We start from the raw sequence: 18,568 nt of genomic DNA on the forward strand, positions 1-18,568 counted from the left end.
TTTTAAAAAACAACTTTAAAATGATTTTTGCTTGGCTGGTTCCACACATACGAATAACTTTTCACTAAAGTAAATGAGGTTCAGTTTTGTCTTTTTTTGAGTCTCAAGAAAGAGGGAGAGAGTGTGTGTGTGTTTGTGTGTGTGAAAAACAGAGGGGGGGGGGGAGAGAGAGAGAGAGAGAGAGTGTGTGAGTGAGTGAGTGAGTGAGTGAGTGAGTGACAGAGAGAGTGTGTGTATGTGACACTGTGCTGTCGGAGTTTCACTTTCAGCTCTGCTGTGTTAGTAGGCAATATCACACGCATTGAACCAAAAGGCTTACTTATTTAATACTTTTGGTAAACAACTCGCATTTAGGCAGCAATTCTACAAGTCAGCAGCTCTCTCTCCCTCTCTCCCTTGCGAACCAACATACCAACGTGGGCGGAGGGGCGCTTGAATACTTGAACGATCTCACCTTGTCTTTGCTCATCCCTATGCACTATTTCAGCCTCATCTTCAGGGCTGCCCACTGCTGCTCCAGCCGCTCCAGCTGCGCCAGCGCCACTATTTGTTTCTGAAACTGGTTAATGTTGACAGCTAACGTTAGCTGGCCCATAATCGTCTCTACTTGTAGCAAGCAGCGTGGTTGGCAAACTAAGCTAAAGATTTAACGTTAGCATACAAACATGAGCAGGAACTGTCTGGAGTGGACGTAATGTTAACTTTAATTGGATGCAGTTACGTAACAAGCAAACTCTGTTCACCTTTCGGAAAGAAAGCAGTCATGAGTTGCTTCCCCACATTTTGCCTTTTTCCTTTTCTTCACGTTCTTTCCTTTTCTCATACCCTGATTTCTGTTTTTTGGCCAACATGATGACCTCACCTCATTCAGTCTGGGCTGACTGATACGCTGCCGGCGCTGTCTATCGGCGGACTAAACCATTTTGCGCCTCCAAGAGGGGGCCCCAGGATGTCCAATATGTTGATGTTATCAATATATTTTAAATAAATGATGACACCAATTAATTAGAGGGCCCAATTCATTCGAAATAAAAACACCACCAAAAAAAAAAAAAGAAAGAAAATCTGGATTTTCATGGGCCCTCTCCCTACTCGGGCCCTGGGTAGTCAGGTCCCTTCCTCCTCCCCCCTCCCCCACTACGACGCCCATGCATATGTCCCCTGTGATGGACTGGTGACCTTTCCAGTATGTACCCTGTCGTCACCCGAAATCCACCAGGATAGAATCCAACTCCCCAGTGACTCGACAGAATAAAGCGGTGTATAGATAAGGATGGATGAATGATTAACTGCTTGGGCAGTTGCTCATTACATGACACACACAAAAAAACTGTATGGTAAGTGTAAGAGGACAGGGAAACATCAGCTTCAAACTTTATTGAACAGAAAGTGTGCTCAAAAAGACATGATGGAGGAGAGAGGACACTGGGAAGTAAAGTGGAATTTCTCCTGGCTGTTGCTGGGAATGTCGTTGGCCTGGGCAATGTGTGGAGGTTTCCTTACCTCTGCTACAAAAATGGAGGAGGTAAGCAAACGTGATGCTCACTGCATGCTTGTGTTGAATTTGCAGTTTTGCTGAGTATATTTAATGCAATGTTTTCGTTGTTGTTTTATTTAGGGATGGATTTAAATCTGGAACATGCTACCAAGTAGCCAAATATCGACAATCTTTCCAAAATTACAAACTTCATATTTGAAATTGACTAAGCTGAGGCGCATTCACACAATAAAAACATGTTTAATTGATTTTAACTTTCAAATAAATGTGATTGATAAGTTACTTAGTGACGAGATATGTAATCTCAATTGCAGTGATGTCCTCAAATTACTTGCTCAAGTCAGTAAAACAGAAACATCATGATTTAGAAACTGGAGTAGAGACTGGACACAAATTCAACAATTAGCAAATACATGGTGTGTTCAGACTTTCTGGTTGTCCAGACAGCAGTCCAAAGTCTGAAGCTGCTCGATTTACAGAGATGCACTTCAAGGTGAAGCGATCATCAGAATCTTCTGAATGACTCGTCAGTTTCTAATCGTTCACAAAATTTATCCCAAGGTTCACACTCTCCTTGGTGGGATTAATCAGTTCTTAAAACATACAACCTTTGTATAAATCTGGTTGTCGTCTATGTCAGGGAGTTCAAGGAAGAATCCAAATGCACACACACATGGCAAGCAGGCAAAAACACAAAAGCTTTGATAAAGAAGCTCACTGAAGGTTAACAAGTGAACAAACACAAGACAGCTGCTGATCCAGGAATACATAAGCCAATAAATAAATACAGTGCTGGTAAGCACAGCCGCTCGTCATTAGACAAACGAGCCAGTCAACTGAAGCAGAAGGGGGCGTGACAAAGACAGTGGGCTGAACAGATATAATGGAAATAATGGCTGTCAGGAGAACAAGGTAGACAAATGGATAAACTGGCAACTGACAGGGTTAGGATAAAGTTTAACTAGAGAGACAACATTTTTCAGTAGAAGGGCAGGCAGACAAGTGGGACAAAGAATTATACAGCCTGAAGATCAAAAAGGGTTGCATGGATAGGCAGGAGCCCAGCAGTGAAGACAAAACCTCTCTAGAGGCTGGGCAGGGGACTGATGGAAAAGCAGAACCATCTGGGAGGATGGGCAGGAGAACGACACACAGGTGTACCCTTCTGGAAGCTCGGCTGGAGGCCAGTTAAAGTGGGACTTCAGAGTTGGGTCAGACAGATGCTAACAGATTGCAGCAGACGGGGCCCACGAGCTTCTCAGCCCGGGTGTCTGCTGGGAGGACCAACTCTGGAACAAAGGAGATTTCAAATAAATGCAATCCAGGAGCAGGGGTGCAGGTGACTGCGTCAAGAGGAGGTACGTCAGGGGTCTCAGAAAAACACTCAGAAATAGAGCAGATGTCAGCAGACTCAGAAACAGTCTTTGTGTCAGCTGCCTGTGGCCGGGACCTTGGTACCTTGGTGGAGATGGTCCCAGACACGGGAACAAAGTACGAATAGCTAGACTCAGGAACAAAGGAGACATCTGCCAGAACAAATGAGGCAACAAACAAGGCCGACTCAAGAAAGGATGTTGGATCAAGTAAGGCATCGTCTGGTGCAGGAACAGGGTCAGGAATAGGTAAGATGTTGTTTAACTCAGGTGCTGGAGACATATAAGTCCAGAGGCAAGGCAGCAGATGAGACTAGGTGAAAGTACAAGCACATAGGTACACAAAGTTACTAACTTGAAAATAGAACAAGAAGTAACTGAAGTGGGATATGAAACATACACAGACCAACACAGACAGACACAAACAGGGAAGTACAAGAGATATGTGAACAGGAAAAACACAGAGGGAACAGGCTTACAAAACAAGACCAGAAACTGAAACTCAAAAACATGACCATGTACAGCTCTGTCTGTGTTTTTTGAAGATGTTCCAAATTTGGGTGCTCCAGGAAGCTCAAGTGTGCTGCAGTCCAGTTGAAGAAAAGTACAGGACACATGTTGAGACGACCTTCATTCAGAACAACTAACGTAGTGGATTTTCATTTATTTGATGATGTAAATTTAATTCATTTTTGTCTTGACGTACCAAAACCATAAACTATTGTGTTAATGCAATGAACCTCTACTGATTTGTCAAGAAAAATCAATAAACACCTATATGATGCAAATATCATCCATATTTATTTACTCATAGTGTATTTGTTACATAGAAAATGCAGCACAGGTATGCAACACTGTGTATTTTGTGTACTGTGTAAGTTCAGGTGCGTTCTTGGTGCCATATCTGGTATTTGTGGTGACCTGTGGGGTACCCCTGTTCCTGCTGGAGACGACCATGGGCCAGTACACTCAGGAGGGCAGCATCACATGCTGGAGGAAATTATGCCCACTGGCAGAAGGTACAGTGCACTGTTCAAGACTTTATTGTAGCAGAGTATGAAAAATAAAATCATATACTGCATGCACCACACAAAGCTTCAGAAAGATCTCTCTATAACACAGTCATCGTCAAACACAAATGCATGTCATTCTGACATAAATGGTTAAACCTATCAAAGTGTCCAGTCTGAAACACATTCACTTGTAAAATCAAGTAACTTTTAAATATTTCTAAGCATTATTAGTTAGCTATTTAATTTGCTTTTGTTTCACGTCTTGTTATCTTTAAAGTCTTTTCCTCAGTGACTAAACAGTTCTAGTAGCAGAGCTGGTCAGTCAGATTCCTGTGGTTCCATACAACAAACAGTTTGGGTAATAGGTAAATGGAGGTTTGTCTATAACAGAAAATATCAAATCTGGCCCTGCAGGTATTGGCTATGGAGGGCAGCTGATCATCCTCTACGGTTGTATGACATACCTTATTATTCTGGCCTGGGCGTTGCTCTACCTCGTGTTCTCCTTCAGCTCCCAGCTCCCCTGGGCCAGCTGCAACAACTACTGGAACACAGGTAAATGCAAAGATTGTTTCACTGTCTGATGCATTGAGGTCAAACAAACGTTAAAACTAACATAGAACTTAACTACAGAACATAATGCCTCCAGTCCAATGGTTGATTCTTGCAAAATATCTGCATAAACACATACAGGTTTTACAGCACGGTCACCAACATGGCAAAAATGTCGATAAAAACTCTGACAAGTGTTAATTTTTTTTTATTTCTTCCCTCCGTCCTTCTAGATGACTGTGTAGATTATTCAACAAAAAATGCCAGCATACGGTGGACAAATCAGACCAATTCAACCTCTGCAGCCATAGAATTCTGGGAGTATGTCTGCATAGATGAATAAATGAAACCTCAAGACTATAATACACATTTAAAGTTAGTATTTGATTGACATTTAATGCTAAACAAAGCTGTTCATCTTTTTACTTCCAGACGACGTGTGCTGGCTATCTCAGGGGGCATTGAGGAGATCGGCAGCATCAGGTGGGAGGTGCTGTTGTGTGTAATTGCTATGTGGATCATCTGTTACTTTTGTATCTGGAAAGGGGTCAAGTCTACAGGGAAGGTATTTATAGAGACAATAAAAACTAGTTTGAATGATTACACAGGACAATCTGAAATGATTTTTCTTTTCAAGGCGGTGTATTTCACTGCTACCTTCCCCTATGTGATGCTGCTGATTCTCCTGATTCGTGGACTCACTCTTCCTGGTGCACTACAAGGAGTGAAGTTTTATCTTCTGCCTGAACCCTCACGACTCACAGATCCTCAGGTAGATGTCTGATGGTTTTAACAGTGCAGAGAGCAGGTGGACAAATGTACTGACTGCTGCTGTGGGAACAGGTGTGGATGGAGGCTGGGTCTCAGATCTTCTTCTCGTACAGTATCGGTTTCGGATCCCTAATTGTGCTGGGAAGCTACAACAAGCGCAACAACAATTGCTACAGGTCAGTACTTGTCTATGAGTGATTGGGCTTAATGTTTAGTTTCAGGACTCAGAAAACCATCAACGTTTCGGACAGGTGCAAGATAAGAGTCAAGCAACATCATATTAAAAATATTTCAGCCACATGCTATGAAATGAAAGCGTACTCTCTGTGTTTCCATGTTTTGCAGAGACTGTCTGTGGCTGTGTTTGCTGAACAGTGGTACCAGTGTTGTAGCTGGGTTTGCAGTCTTCTCAGTGCTTGGATTCATGGCTCATGAGCAGGGCGTTCCCATTGCAGAAGTGGCAGAGTCAGGTATAGATTCAGAGATATTCAGAAACATAAAATCTCATCTTCCTGCAGACAGTGTTGTGGAATTTGACTATTTTCTACCAACTTGTTACACTTCATGATACAGTAGTAAAACTGGGGAAACTTAATTTTTCAGACAAGACCCGTTAGCTGTTTGAAGTATTTCTTTTCATTGGTCTCTTGTAAAACCAAGAATCTTGAAGAAATATTGTGTGTTAGAGAACAACAACACAGTATAGAAGCATAACTAGAGAGGATCACAGAAGTGTTCTGTGTGACATGGACAGTGAAGAGGAAGATCTACAGAACATTACCTGGGGCCACAAGGGCTTCTCGAAAGCTTATCTAACCTGGAATTTTGGATTGTATTTAGTTTGGATCGGATTTTGGATCCATTTGGCATGACATGTTGCTTGGCTCTCCAAAGCAGACATTACCAGAGCTTTCAAAGTCTTGTCTGTTGGTCCTGACAGCTTCCATTTCTTCAGTGTTTTCTGCAAAAAAAGCTTATTACATTGTCTGACATTCAGCTGCATGAGCAGCCCTGAGATCTTCAACTCTCTTTCTGAAGCTTTTTGTTGGATCCTCAACAACAACCCACAGACATCTGTACATTGATCATCTTCTTGATGATTTCCTTGTCATCACTCCCTCCATTCCTAACCTCCAATCAATCATCTTCAACCTTCTGGCAAAAGCAGCAGCCATCCTTCCTCTCCCTAACAAGGTCTCATTAGCTGATGCATGAAAATTGGAAATGTGTTTCTGGAAGGATTTTCTGTTTTTCTGGAGACGCCTTTCCTTCTTCTACCTTCACTATATCATCAAACCTGAGGACTTCCATCTTTACACAGATATGATTTTCACTTCCAAGTGGCCCTCAGAGTTTAGCTTCCCTCAACTTTCAGTCCAGTTTCCCCTTGTCTACATTCCTTGAGTTGTACCTCATCATCAAAACTTCCATTTTCTGTGGGCATAAATGGTACAGGAAGTCCATGCTCATCTACTCAGACTTCATAAACAGATCATGAACAAATCACAAGCACAAGCTCATCCTGTGCAGGCTTACATTAATCTCACCACCACTTCCTCCACCAAACAACTTACATGTCCATGCATCGCAACCACATCATTTACTTTTTGTCCTTCTTTTTGTTTCACAAATTCAGACTCTTGGCCCCCAAATCACACATTCATATGACTACAGCTCCCCCATTTTCAGCCACCATATTCAACTAGTTCCACTCACACTCTCAACCTACAAAACAGGCTAGGACTGTTTCAAGTCATATCATGTCAACTACCAACTGCATTTTCCCTCAGTAGACATGTCATTTTACAATCTAAACAGTTATCCACCCAAAATCTATACATTGCTTTATACTCTGTAGGGTCGGAGGGGGCTTTTGGGGGGTGTCTGTTGACTGAGGGCAAATGCAGGATACACCCAGAACAAGTCGCCAGTCCATCACAGGGCAACACAGAGAGACAAACAACCAAGCATCCATCTCTCATTCCAAGGCGCCAGTGCTTCCTAAAGGTTTTCAAAACAAGTACCTGTCACATAGCAAAGCATTCACTCCTCACATCAGATGTTCTCAATCACTGCATCTTTAATGATGTTCATGCTACTGTTCCCTCTCAGTCAGTGATCTATTGTGTAGGACTATATGTTGATAATCCCTTCTTGCATACATCAGACACCTAAGACTGGGATGTTAAAGTGAGTGAGGGTATCCTCTGGTTTATCAAGTGGGCACCCTATGCTATAAAGTATATGCTGGCCTTTTTTAGTTTCTGACGGTGCTCTGAATTTACTCCAACTTCATCCATTAGTGTTCTTCTCCCAAGCTTATGACATCCCATCAAGTCTCACCAGATCAGCCACCCAGACAACCTCCTCATCCATCCTCATCCTTACATCTAATACGCATTCCCATCATTCAATATTGTCTTTCCTCATTTAACTGGCAAACTCCCATTGTTCCATTGTTGTAGCACAGTTCTTTTGCTCTTACAAGCAAAGGCTATTGTTTCCAAATTGTCTAAAAGGCAAGCACAGCTAGTAGAAGGAGAACATGCAGTCAACCATCATTCTGATGTTGTTTTCCAGGTCCAGGCTTGGCGTTTATTGCTTATCCTCAGGCTGTAGCCATGATGCCTCTGCCTCAACTGTGGTCCATCTGTTTCTTTGTCATGCTCCTTCTCTTGGGTTTGGACACACAAGTAAGATGCATTGTCAAAGCATTCTTTTGTTGAAAGATTTAATTTATATTTAGAAAACTGATTTCTTCTCATTTGTCCGTTCACTGTACAGTTTGTTGCCATGGAGGTGGTGATGACGTCTGTCATTGATCTGTTTCCTAAAGTTATGCGCATTGCAGGCCGACGGGAGAGGTTCCTCGTCATTTCTGCTTAATATGCTTCTTCTGTCAGCTTGTCATGATCACTGAAGTCAGTATTTAATGTTCTATTACACATTTTCTCATCACGCCAATATTGGTATGTATTTCTGTTAAAGATAGTATTCATAATGCAATTTTTCCTCATTGCAACATACAAAGGAATGTTCGGCTGAAGGGCCTTCATACATTTGAGAAGGAAATAAATGCATATCATATTGATATCTTGCTGTTATCCCTAGGGAGGGATGTATGTGTTCAGATGATGGACTACTACGCTTGCAATGGAGCCTGCCTCCTCTTTCTTTGTGTGTTTGAAACGCTGGCACTGGGATGGATATTTGGTAGGTATGCTGTCTGTAAAACACTATTTACTTTTTACCATGATATGTTTTGCAGAGAGCTAAATCTGTCAGGGTTACCTGAAAACCAACCCCTCCCTGTTACTGTTTTGCAGGCTGAGTAGTACTTCTCATGACAAGTAACAGGTTACTTCCACTTAGGTGGAAAGCATATGCAAAGTCCTCATACCAAGTGATTCACAAACTGGTCTGACTGATCAAACTAATCCTGTTTAACTGATCTTGTTTCTCCTATCAAGGGGCAAGATCGGTTGTATGACATCATTAAGAACATGACAGGGGTGAAGGCCAACCCATTTTTCAAAATCTGCTGGCTCTACCTCACACCGTTGGTCTCACTGGTGAGACAGGCTTTCTGTGTTTCAGTGCTATAATGCAGTCATTAGATCAGAATCAGACTCCAGAGACTGAACCATCTATTTTTCCTCGTTTTAGGGCTCTTTCATATATTCTTTAGTTGAGTACCAGCCTCTGACCTTTAATCGCTGGTACGTGTACCCAGACTGGGCGCATGTGTTGGGTTGGCTACTGGCCCTCTCCTCAATCCTGCTTGTGCCTGGATGTGCACTGTATAAGTTGATCACTGGGACTGGAACCCTCAAAGAGGTGGGGACAACTGTGTAACTGATTATAATGGTAACAATGAAAGAGGAAGACAAGCTGTGGGTGTCTTTCAATGAAAAGTAAATGCCTTTGTAATTTTAAACACAAACTTTCAAATAAAAGGCTTCATAGATCCTCGGACACTTTGACATGAGTAGACATGATGTCCACTGTTACTTTATGAAATGAAATCAAATCTAAACTCATGTTCCCACTAGATTAGTTGTAGCTTTTGGGATTATTGTTAGTCTCCATGTCACCAGAGTGTGGTGATTTCGAGATGACAGACTACAAGTTTTCTTTCAGCAGCCATAGAACTACTGCTGTGTCCTTTTGTTGGAACTGTTGGTGAATATTTCCTTCTATTTCACAGCGTTTTCATCGCCTGTGCCAGCCTGATATTGAAAACTCACTGACCAAAAGACAGAGGGGACCAGAGTTCTTTGCCAGCTGAAATGGAAGAACAGAATGATCACCTGATACTTAACTCTTGAGCAATTGTGTTTTGTGTGCCAGCAACTTAGATTTGACACTGATTTGGCTACTGCCCTTAAGATAACTTTCTTTGCTTATTAAACATTACTTGACGTCCAAAGTCTTGTCTTGTTTGTTTTTGCTGTGTCACACTGATCATACCGAACTTGTACATAAAAAACGTCACTGCAAGTGGGAATGGTTATCGAAGCAGCTTTTCATTCCCCTGTCCCTGAATGAAATTGATCCACTCGACAGGGGTCGGCAAGTAGATGTGGCTTCGGGCCAAAATGTTTGTAAACAATCGAACAGCGGCCAACCTGCGGGGGGGTGCGCGTTCCGATTTCCGCGAGCGGGGGGTGGCTGCGATACCACGAGCAGTGGAGCTTCTACAGCTGATCGCCTCTGCTTGGGACACACGTCTCAATTCTGATCACAGATGTATTAAAAATGACTGCCGAGACACACACGTTTTTGGCACACACTGTTGCTCAGTGAAATCTGGCTGGTACAACCGTGTCCGGCCAGTAGTGCAAACGCGGAAATGCCCGGCAGCAGCCGACCACGCGAGTTTCGTGTTGCGGGTGACGGACTGGCCAGTGTTGGGCAAGCTACTTGGAAACTGTAATGAGCTAAGCTACCAGCTACTCTGTGTGAAATCAAGCTCACTACACTGAAGCGATGACCCACATAAATGTAGCAAGCTAAGCTACAGCAATATGGCCAAAGTAGCTTCATACATTCAAGTTACTTTTTTTCTTACCAAAAAATTTCAGGGACTAATGAAGTCAGTCAAACGGAGACAAGAAATGCTGACTTGTTTATATTAAACCATCATTTTTTTCTCAGTGCTCCAAACTTAGTAAGTTGATACACTGGAATATGTGGAAGCCTATATTTAAAATGAATCAACCTTTTTACATTAGAAATCATTGTTTTGATTTTCTTTTTAGTTTGTATTGCAGACATAATGTATCTGATAATTACGTTGCAGTAGCTTATATTACCACACCACTTACATTGGAGGGTATAATAGGTTACATTTGATATAATTTCCATATAAAGTAAGCAATATTATAGTCAGACAATTCTATACATAATTGGGTATTCACGTTGGGTATTAAATCAATTTTATTTCTTAAGTCTAATATCTATGTAAAATCATTCAATGCTTTCCCAAAGTGCTGTATCCACTACTACTTAACTCAATTTTGGTCTTGAGTGTAAGATTAAGATATTTAATCATTTATGCCATCACTTTTGTTACCCTTTCTGTTATTTTTTTTCAGCCATTTGCTCATTAGTGTTAACAGTAATACTGAAGAAGACAGATTTTGGTTTTACTGTTACCTCGTTTTCTCCCATACCTCTTCCCTCCTATATGTATCAGTTAATTATTTAATCCCACAATTTATACATATTCACACACTGCCACCACACAACCTACGCTTAATTTAATTAATTTACTGCCACGCGAATTTTAGATGTTGAAAACTAGCTCGTTTGTGTGTGCATCTTATTCAGTTAATTCAGTTAATTTTATTCAGTTAATTTATTGAGACTGTGTCTGTCCCCCGACCACCAAATTCAATAAATTAATCAAATCAAAAATATACAAAAGAATAGTAACCACAAAAATTTAATAAAAATTAATACCTCTATTTCAACAGAGCAAAGAGACAGGAAAATTAAATGTGGTCTGTTAAATATTAGATCTCTCTTGTCTAAATCTCTGCTAGTAAATGAGTTGATAACTGATCACCAGATTGATTTGTTCTGTTTGACTGAAACCTGGTTGCAGCAGGAAGAATTTGTTAGCCTAAACGAATCAACTCCCCTAGTCATATTAACTGTCATATTCCTCGAATCACAGGCCGAGGAGGAGGAGTAGCAGCAATCTACCATTCTAGTTTAAAATTGACCAGAGGCCTAAACCTGATTACAGCTCATTTGAAAATCTCACTCTTAGTCTCTCTCATCCAAATTTGAAAGCTCAGAAACCAGTTTTATTTGTTGTTATATATCGTCCTCCTGCTCCTTATTCTGAGTTTTATCTCAATTCTCAGACTTTTTATCTGAATTAGTGCTCAGTTCAGACAAAGTTATTACTGTGGGTGACTTTAACATTCATGTTGACGTAGACAGCGACAGCCTTACAACAGCTTTTAATTCATTATTAGACTCAATTGGTTTTCTCAACATGTAAATAAACCAACTCATAGTTTTAATCACACTCTTGACCTTGTCCTGACTTATGGCATAGAAATTGAAGAGTTAACAGTATTTCCCCAGAACCCTCTTCTTTCTGACCATTTTATGATAACATTTCAATTTAAAGTAAAGGATTGTTTAGCAGCTGAGAACAAATATCATTACAGTAGGTGTTTGTCTGAACAATTCAGTATCTAAATTAAGGAAATAATACCCTCACTGTTTACTTCAGCAACATTTACTGATAAATCAGAAGGCAAATATTATTATTTTACCCCACAGAAGTGGATTATTATGTTAATAATGCTTCAGCCTCACTGCGTACAACTCTTGATAGTGTTGCCACCTGTAAAAAAGAAAAGTTTATATCTCAGAGAAGACTTGCTCCTTGGTATAATTCCCAGCTGCGGACTTTAAAGCAGGCATCCCGAAAAGCTGAAAGAAAGTGGTATTCCACTAATTCAGAGGTAGTGTATGTGGCTTGGAAAAATAGTCTAGTAATCTAGTAAAAAGCTCTTCATAAATGCCAGGACAACTTATTATTCATCTTTAATAGATGAGAACAAGAACAACCCTAGGTTTCTCTTTAGCACTGTAGCCAGGCTGACAAAGAGTCAGAGCTCTGTTGAACCTTGTATTCTTTGTTTTAACCAGTAACGACTTCATGAGCTTCTTTACACAGAAAATAGTTATGATTAGAGATAAATTATCTGGCCCTTCCTACAAATGTCACAGATGCTTTTGAATTGGCTGTTAGACCTGATGATCTTTAGAATTCTCACTCCTATATGTCTCTCTGAACTAATTTCAACAGTTTCTACATCCAAACATCAACATGTCTTTTAGATCCTATCCCAACTAGACTCTTCAAGGAGATTTTACCTTTAATTAATTCTTCAATGTTAGATCTGATTAATCTCTCTCTAGTAACAGGCTATGTACCACAGGCTTTTAAGGTTGCTGTCATCAAACCTTTGCTTAAAAAGCCCACTTTAGATCCAGATGTGTTAGCTAACTATAGACGATATCCAACCTACCATTTCTCTCTAAAATTCTGGAAAGAACAGTTGCAAATCAATTGTGTGAACACCTACAAAGAATAATTTGTTTGAAATGTTTCAGTCAGGCTTCAGAGTGCATCATAGCACAGAAACAGCTCTAGTGAAAGTTACTAATGACCTTCTCATAGCAATCAGAATAATGGACTAGTCTCTATACTTGTTTTGTTAGATCTTAGTGCAGCGTTTGACACAATCGACCAAAAAACTTTTATTACAGCGTCTAGAATATTCAATTGGCATTAAAGGGACAGCACTGGATTGGTTTAAATCCTACTTATCAGATAGGTTCCAGTTTGTGCATGTCAACAATAACTCTTCTGAGGCAGACTAAAGTTAATCACGGAGTTCTCAGGGTTCTGTCTTAGGACCGATACTTTCACATTATACATGCTTCCTTTAGGCAATATTAATTAGGAAGCATTGTATTAAGCTTCATGTTATGCAGGATTGAACACCAATTGTATTATCTATGAAGCCAGATGAACTGATCAGTTAGCTAGACTGCAAGATTGTCTTAAGGACATTAAAACCTGGATGACTTTTAACTTCCTACTGCTTAAATTCAGAACAAACTGAAGTCATTGTATTTGGCCCCAAACATCTTAGAAACTCGCTTTCAAAGCAAATAGTTACTGCTGGATGGCATCACATTGGCCTCCAAGTACTACTGTGAGGAATCTTGGAGTTATTTTTGACCAGGACATGTCCTTTTAACTCACACATAAAGCAAGTCTGTAGGACTTCCTTTTTCACCTGCGTATATTGTAAAATCTAGGAACATTCTGTCTCAGAGTGATGCAGAAAAATTAGTTCATGCTTTTGTTACTTCCAGGCTTGACTATTGCAATTCCTTATTATCGGGTGGTCCAAATAGCTCTCTCAAACATCTACAGTTGATCCAAAACGCTGCTGCGAGCAGTACTGACAGGAGTTAGCAAAAAGAGATCATATTTCCCCTATACTTGCTTCTCTTCACTGGCTTCCTGTTAAATCCAGAATAGATTTAAAATCCTTCTTCTGACATATAAGCTCTTAATAACCAATCTCCATCATATCTTAAAGATCTGATAGTACCTTATTATCCTAGTAGAACTCTTCGCTCTCAAACTGCAGCTTACTTGTTGTTCCTAGAATTTCTAAAGTAGAATGGGAGGCAGAGCCTTCAGTATCAGGCGCCTCTTCCTGTGGAACCGCTCCATTGGTTTGGGTTCGGGAGGGCAGACACCCTCCTCTATTTTTAAGACCAGGCCTTAAAGCGTTCCTTGTTTGACAATCTTATAGTTGGGGGCTGACTGGGTGGACACCATCAGAGGTTCGGTCTTGTGTCTTCATTGTACAGCTGACTTCCCTCTCTTGGACAGTCCCTTCTATCTGCCCTAAGCTATGCTGTATAGGTTCCTTTTGGAGGCTGCCTGAGACAGGAACCAATTTATTTTTTAGGGATCTGCTCTTCTCACGCACTGAGAGCGAAGCTTCTCTATCATACCTTTGAGCAGTATTAATATGTTGGTTATACCGTTATTGACAGTACATTCACTCTGTTCCCTGTGCTTATTTCTCCGAGTGTCCCTGGTCCAGAGCTGGATGCTTCAGATCTGCGGTCGATGTTCCCAGCTGGTCCAGTTCCACATGTCCACTGTGGGATGCTGCTACTGACCTTCCACCAGCCCTCTGCTTCCATTCCCTTTTCCCACGAGGTCAACTCTGCATCGCCTTCAATATACTGTTATGCTAACTTACATACTGTTTGATATTTACTGCTAGCTATATAAGGAGTATGTTTAATGTCAGAGCGTACATCATAAGAGTAAAACTATGAGTCAGTTTTCAATGTTAGCTTATACTTTGGCTGTGTCACATATCCTGTCATGCATGTATTCAAATTGTGTTGTGTTTTCCTTGGCTTTCTCACGCCTCCCTCTTCTCCCCATCCTCCCCCTGTGCCTCTTCTGTCCTTCTTCAACGCCGCCCGGCCAGCAGGCAGATGGGGTCCCCCCTATTTGAGCCGGGGTTCTGCTCCAGGTTTCTTCCCTGTTAAAAGGGTGTTTTTCCTTGCACTGTCGCCTTTGGCTTGCTCTGGGGGTCAGGCATATGGTTCTGTAAAGCGTCTTGAGACGATTTGACTGTAATTGACGCTATATAATAAAATTGAATTAATTGAATTGAATTCTGTCGGTTGACATGTGGTGGTTAGGCTAATTGCTGCTGGTTGAGGATATTCGGGTAGCAAGCTGTATATCGGGTTCTCAGATTTGTAATTGACGTGCTTTGAAGTTAGACAGAAAACTTGCGCCTTGGGGCTGGCCAGTAGGTATCATGAAACAAGCTTTTCTTCTGTTTTTCACAAAAACTCATATAACTATTTAGGTAAGGGGCCACGGGTGACTGCTGACTACCTTCTCATGCCTGCGTCTTCAGTGAACTGAAGCGAGCGTCTGTTGTGGTGGTGGATGCCAGTGGAAGGGATTGTTGAATGACGAGCATCAACAGTTGCCTGCGCTTCTATTGGTCGACCAGACATGTCGCGTTTGGAGAGGATGTCACTGTCCATCCTATAAAAGTGTGAGATGAGACCCGCAAGCAGAGCAGAAAGCTCCGCTCTCAAGCAGTTGCAACATTCATCATTTTAAAATGTAGCTTTTTGCATTCGCTACCGCGCTACATGATCAAAAGATTAGCTAAGCTGTCGAAACGTTTTTTGATTTTGTAAACAACGACGCTACCACGTCGTTACAGAAAAATGTAGTTAAACTACTAACGACGCTATTTGTAGTGACGTTACTGCCCAACACTGCGGACTGGCTTGACTCCGTGCCAAATCAAATTTTCAAAATCATCTGGCGGGCCAGATATTATTCCTGACGGGCCAGTTTTGGCCCGCGGGCCGCCAGTTGCCGACCACTGCACTAGACTATTAACTGTATTTAAATGTCAAAACTGTAGTGATAGTCTTCCTGTCATCATGATATTTTTCGACTCACAATAAAAATAACCATTCCGCATTGTAAAACAGCAGATGAGTACAGTCTACTTCTGTTCAAAAGAAGGAATTGTTTGTGCAAGTTGGTAATGAACAGCAGCTCTGGAATCTGTGAACAACTTTCCTTATCAGTTGTTCATTTGAAATTCTCCGCCTGGAAATAATTTACATTCCCACTAAATGGATTAACTGCTTGGGTGAGAATTGGTGAATATAAAGACACACAAAACTTGTATGCTACGTATAAGAGGACAGGGAAACATCATTTTCAATCTGAACTTTTAGGTGTATTGAACAGAAAGTGAGCTCAAAAAGACATGCAAGGCGAGGTGAAGGAGAGAGGACACTCTGGAAGTAAGGTGGTAGTATCTCCTGGCTGTTGCTGGGGATGTCATGGATGGACAGGAAGTGCTGCAAAATTAGCCTGTACATGCTCCAATCTGCTAGCCTAGACAACCCACGGCAACGAATTTAATTCTCTGCCAGGGTGGGTCTAGTTACCCTCCATAAGGCTCGAGGTTGGATTCTCCTAAAACTGGCCGGACCAATCACCATGAAGTGTAGAGTCAGAAGGCGGGCGTAACTAAGTGACGACAGAGGCGTGATGATTCTTACAGAAACAACCAGCGCACAATAAACAGTTATCTTTCGACTCGGCTTTGGCCACAGCCCTTAAAGATTTGAAGCTAAAATTCAACTTGAAAGATAAACAAAGGACGGCACTTAAGTATTTCATTGAGAAGAAAGACGTATTTGGACTTATGCCGACGGGATATGGCAAATCCTTAATATACCAGTTGGCTCCACGGCTCCACTGGTTGGGAAGCTAATGGGACTTCGCCACAATCCGCCGGTGCTCTCGGAACTACGTCAGCCTATTCGTTGCGTTGATTGGTTGTATACCTACCCAACTGCTGCAGAGGGATTTGATAGACAACCTTTTAGCCCACCTCCCTCCCTGTCGAGCTTCCCTAGACCCTTGTGCCGTCAGAAACATGGGTATAGCGTGGCTAGGCTACCAATCTGCCTGAAACTTTACATATGTGATCATAGTTTGGCCCTCATCACATCCATTAGCTGAAATTCAGTTGCAGTGCCACCTGGTGAACATACTTGGATTCGCTGACCAGCAAGAATGCGAGGACCACATAATTTAGTTTAACTTCTCCTATTGTTTGTTTTTTATTAAATGTGTATATTTCCATGCATCTTTGATTGTATTCATATGTTTACATTAATTAATTTTTAACATGTTTTAAGTTACTATTTCTATTCTAACGATAATAAAAGCATAAACCACATGGATTATTCTGATTTCATCAAGTTTAGTTTAATTAGTATTAGGATTAGTTTTCGTTGATGAAAACCTAAGCTAGCGCTACAATGCTATCAAAGTACATGCCTGAGCACTAAGAGCTAAAAATATCATACACAGCTGTCATATGTAACATTTTATAATATATATTGCTATATGAAGCTTCATACTTATCAAACAGATGAATGGCGATGGATGGAAAGGGATGAGGAGAAATTTGCATACGCACACTTAAAAACATTAGATGCAATTATATTAAATTTCCTATTCCCTTCAAAGCCAAAGAAGTACATTTTAAAATTATTAATAATATATATCCCTGTAAAGAATTTTTCAACTCTAAGTTTAATATTGGTGACAATGAATGTGTCTTTTGTACCGGTAACATTGAAACTGAGGAACACTTATTTTTTAGCTGTGTTTTTATAAAGATTTTTTGGGATAGTTTCTATATTTGGGCGACACATAATGACTTGGGTACTCCATTTTTGAAATATGCTGATGTTAAATTTGGTTTTGTCTTAGGTGACAAAGAAAAAAGCTTTGTTACTGACAAATTAATTATTATGGCTAAATTTTTCATACACAAATGTAAATTTGGTAATGTAAAACCTGTTTTTATTGTTTTCTTAAAAGAACTAACATCTCTCATGGAATTTCTAAAACTTTGTAAATCTAAGAAGGCACTGCGGCTGTACAATTGTCTTTTGAAATTGTCTCTTGACCCTGTATCACCATGAAGATCTTGGCTTTCCCTTCCTTTTTTTGTTACTGTTACTGTTATGTTCTTGTTAATATTGCTCAGTTGGACATACTTGAATGTTGAATGCCTGTAAGCTGTGTGATGACAATAAAAAATAATTAAAAAAAAAAAATTTAAATATAAAAAAAAGAATTTGCATACGCACGCATCGCAGCAGGTGAAATGAAAATGGCGTCTTTCCCTCCTGCGGTCCTTGTAACCTTGTAAGTGCTGCACATGTGCAAGTAAGGAAAGCGCGTTGGGACATTTTTTGTTCAAGTACATTTGAAGCAAGATGGTTATGTTGGTTTAAACTGCTGCATTCATTCGCCTTAAAATCCACACTTCTAACAACTACAAACTTCTAACTAATCCTTTAGATAGCTCTGATGCATCTCACGGAACACATTGATATTAAAATAAATTTATGAAATGCTTTTGAATTTTGCTATAGAGAGTGAGATCAATACTTATGTTGAATCAGTGTCATCACTGGAATCAATGAATGCATTTCCTTATTAGTTGTTCATTTGAAATTCATTGTCAGCCTGGAGATAATTTACATTTCCACTAAACTGATTAACTGCTAGGCAGCCACTGGGTGCTTCCTTCCAGAGTCCAAACACGTGTTGATGTTAATTGGTGATTGTACATTGTCCATAGATGTGAATATGAGTGTGCTTGGTTGGCTGTCTCTATGTACTATGTCTCTACATACGTCACGTCCCCTGTGATGGACTGGTG

At 40.7% G+C, this 18,568-nt stretch overlaps 1 protein-coding gene and 1 long non-coding RNA gene across 2 annotated transcripts in view; both read left to right on the forward strand.

Moving 5' to 3' along the window:
• Positions 1–1,757: 1,757 nt before the first annotated feature.
• The window catches only part of LOC110964584 (sodium- and chloride-dependent GABA transporter 2-like), a 51,335-nt gene continuing 34,524 nt past the window's right edge, over positions 1,758–18,568 (forward strand). The window contains exons 1-6 of the mRNA XM_051958184.1: positions 1,758–2,856; positions 3,751–3,890; positions 4,299–4,439; positions 4,670–4,757; positions 4,869–5,001; positions 5,074–5,208. Coding sequence (XP_051814144.1) covers positions 2,813–2,856; positions 3,751–3,890; positions 4,299–4,439; positions 4,670–4,757; positions 4,869–5,001; positions 5,074–5,208 — 681 coding nt within the window. The 5' untranslated portion in view covers positions 1,758–2,812. The remainder of the gene's footprint in view (positions 2,857–3,750; positions 3,891–4,298; positions 4,440–4,669; positions 4,758–4,868; positions 5,002–5,073; positions 5,209–18,568) is intronic.
• LOC127536847 (uncharacterized) lies at positions 8,640–9,018 on the forward strand. The gene is made up of 2 exons (XR_007946047.1): positions 8,640–8,779; positions 8,874–9,018. It is a non-coding gene; the product is annotated as an uncharacterized LOC127536847 (long non-coding RNA).

Source organism: Acanthochromis polyacanthus, chromosome 13, assembly GCF_021347895.1.
Source record: "Acanthochromis polyacanthus isolate Apoly-LR-REF ecotype Palm Island chromosome 13, KAUST_Apoly_ChrSc, whole genome shotgun sequence".
NCBI classification, from domain to species: domain Eukaryota; kingdom Metazoa; phylum Chordata; class Actinopteri; family Pomacentridae; genus Acanthochromis; species Acanthochromis polyacanthus.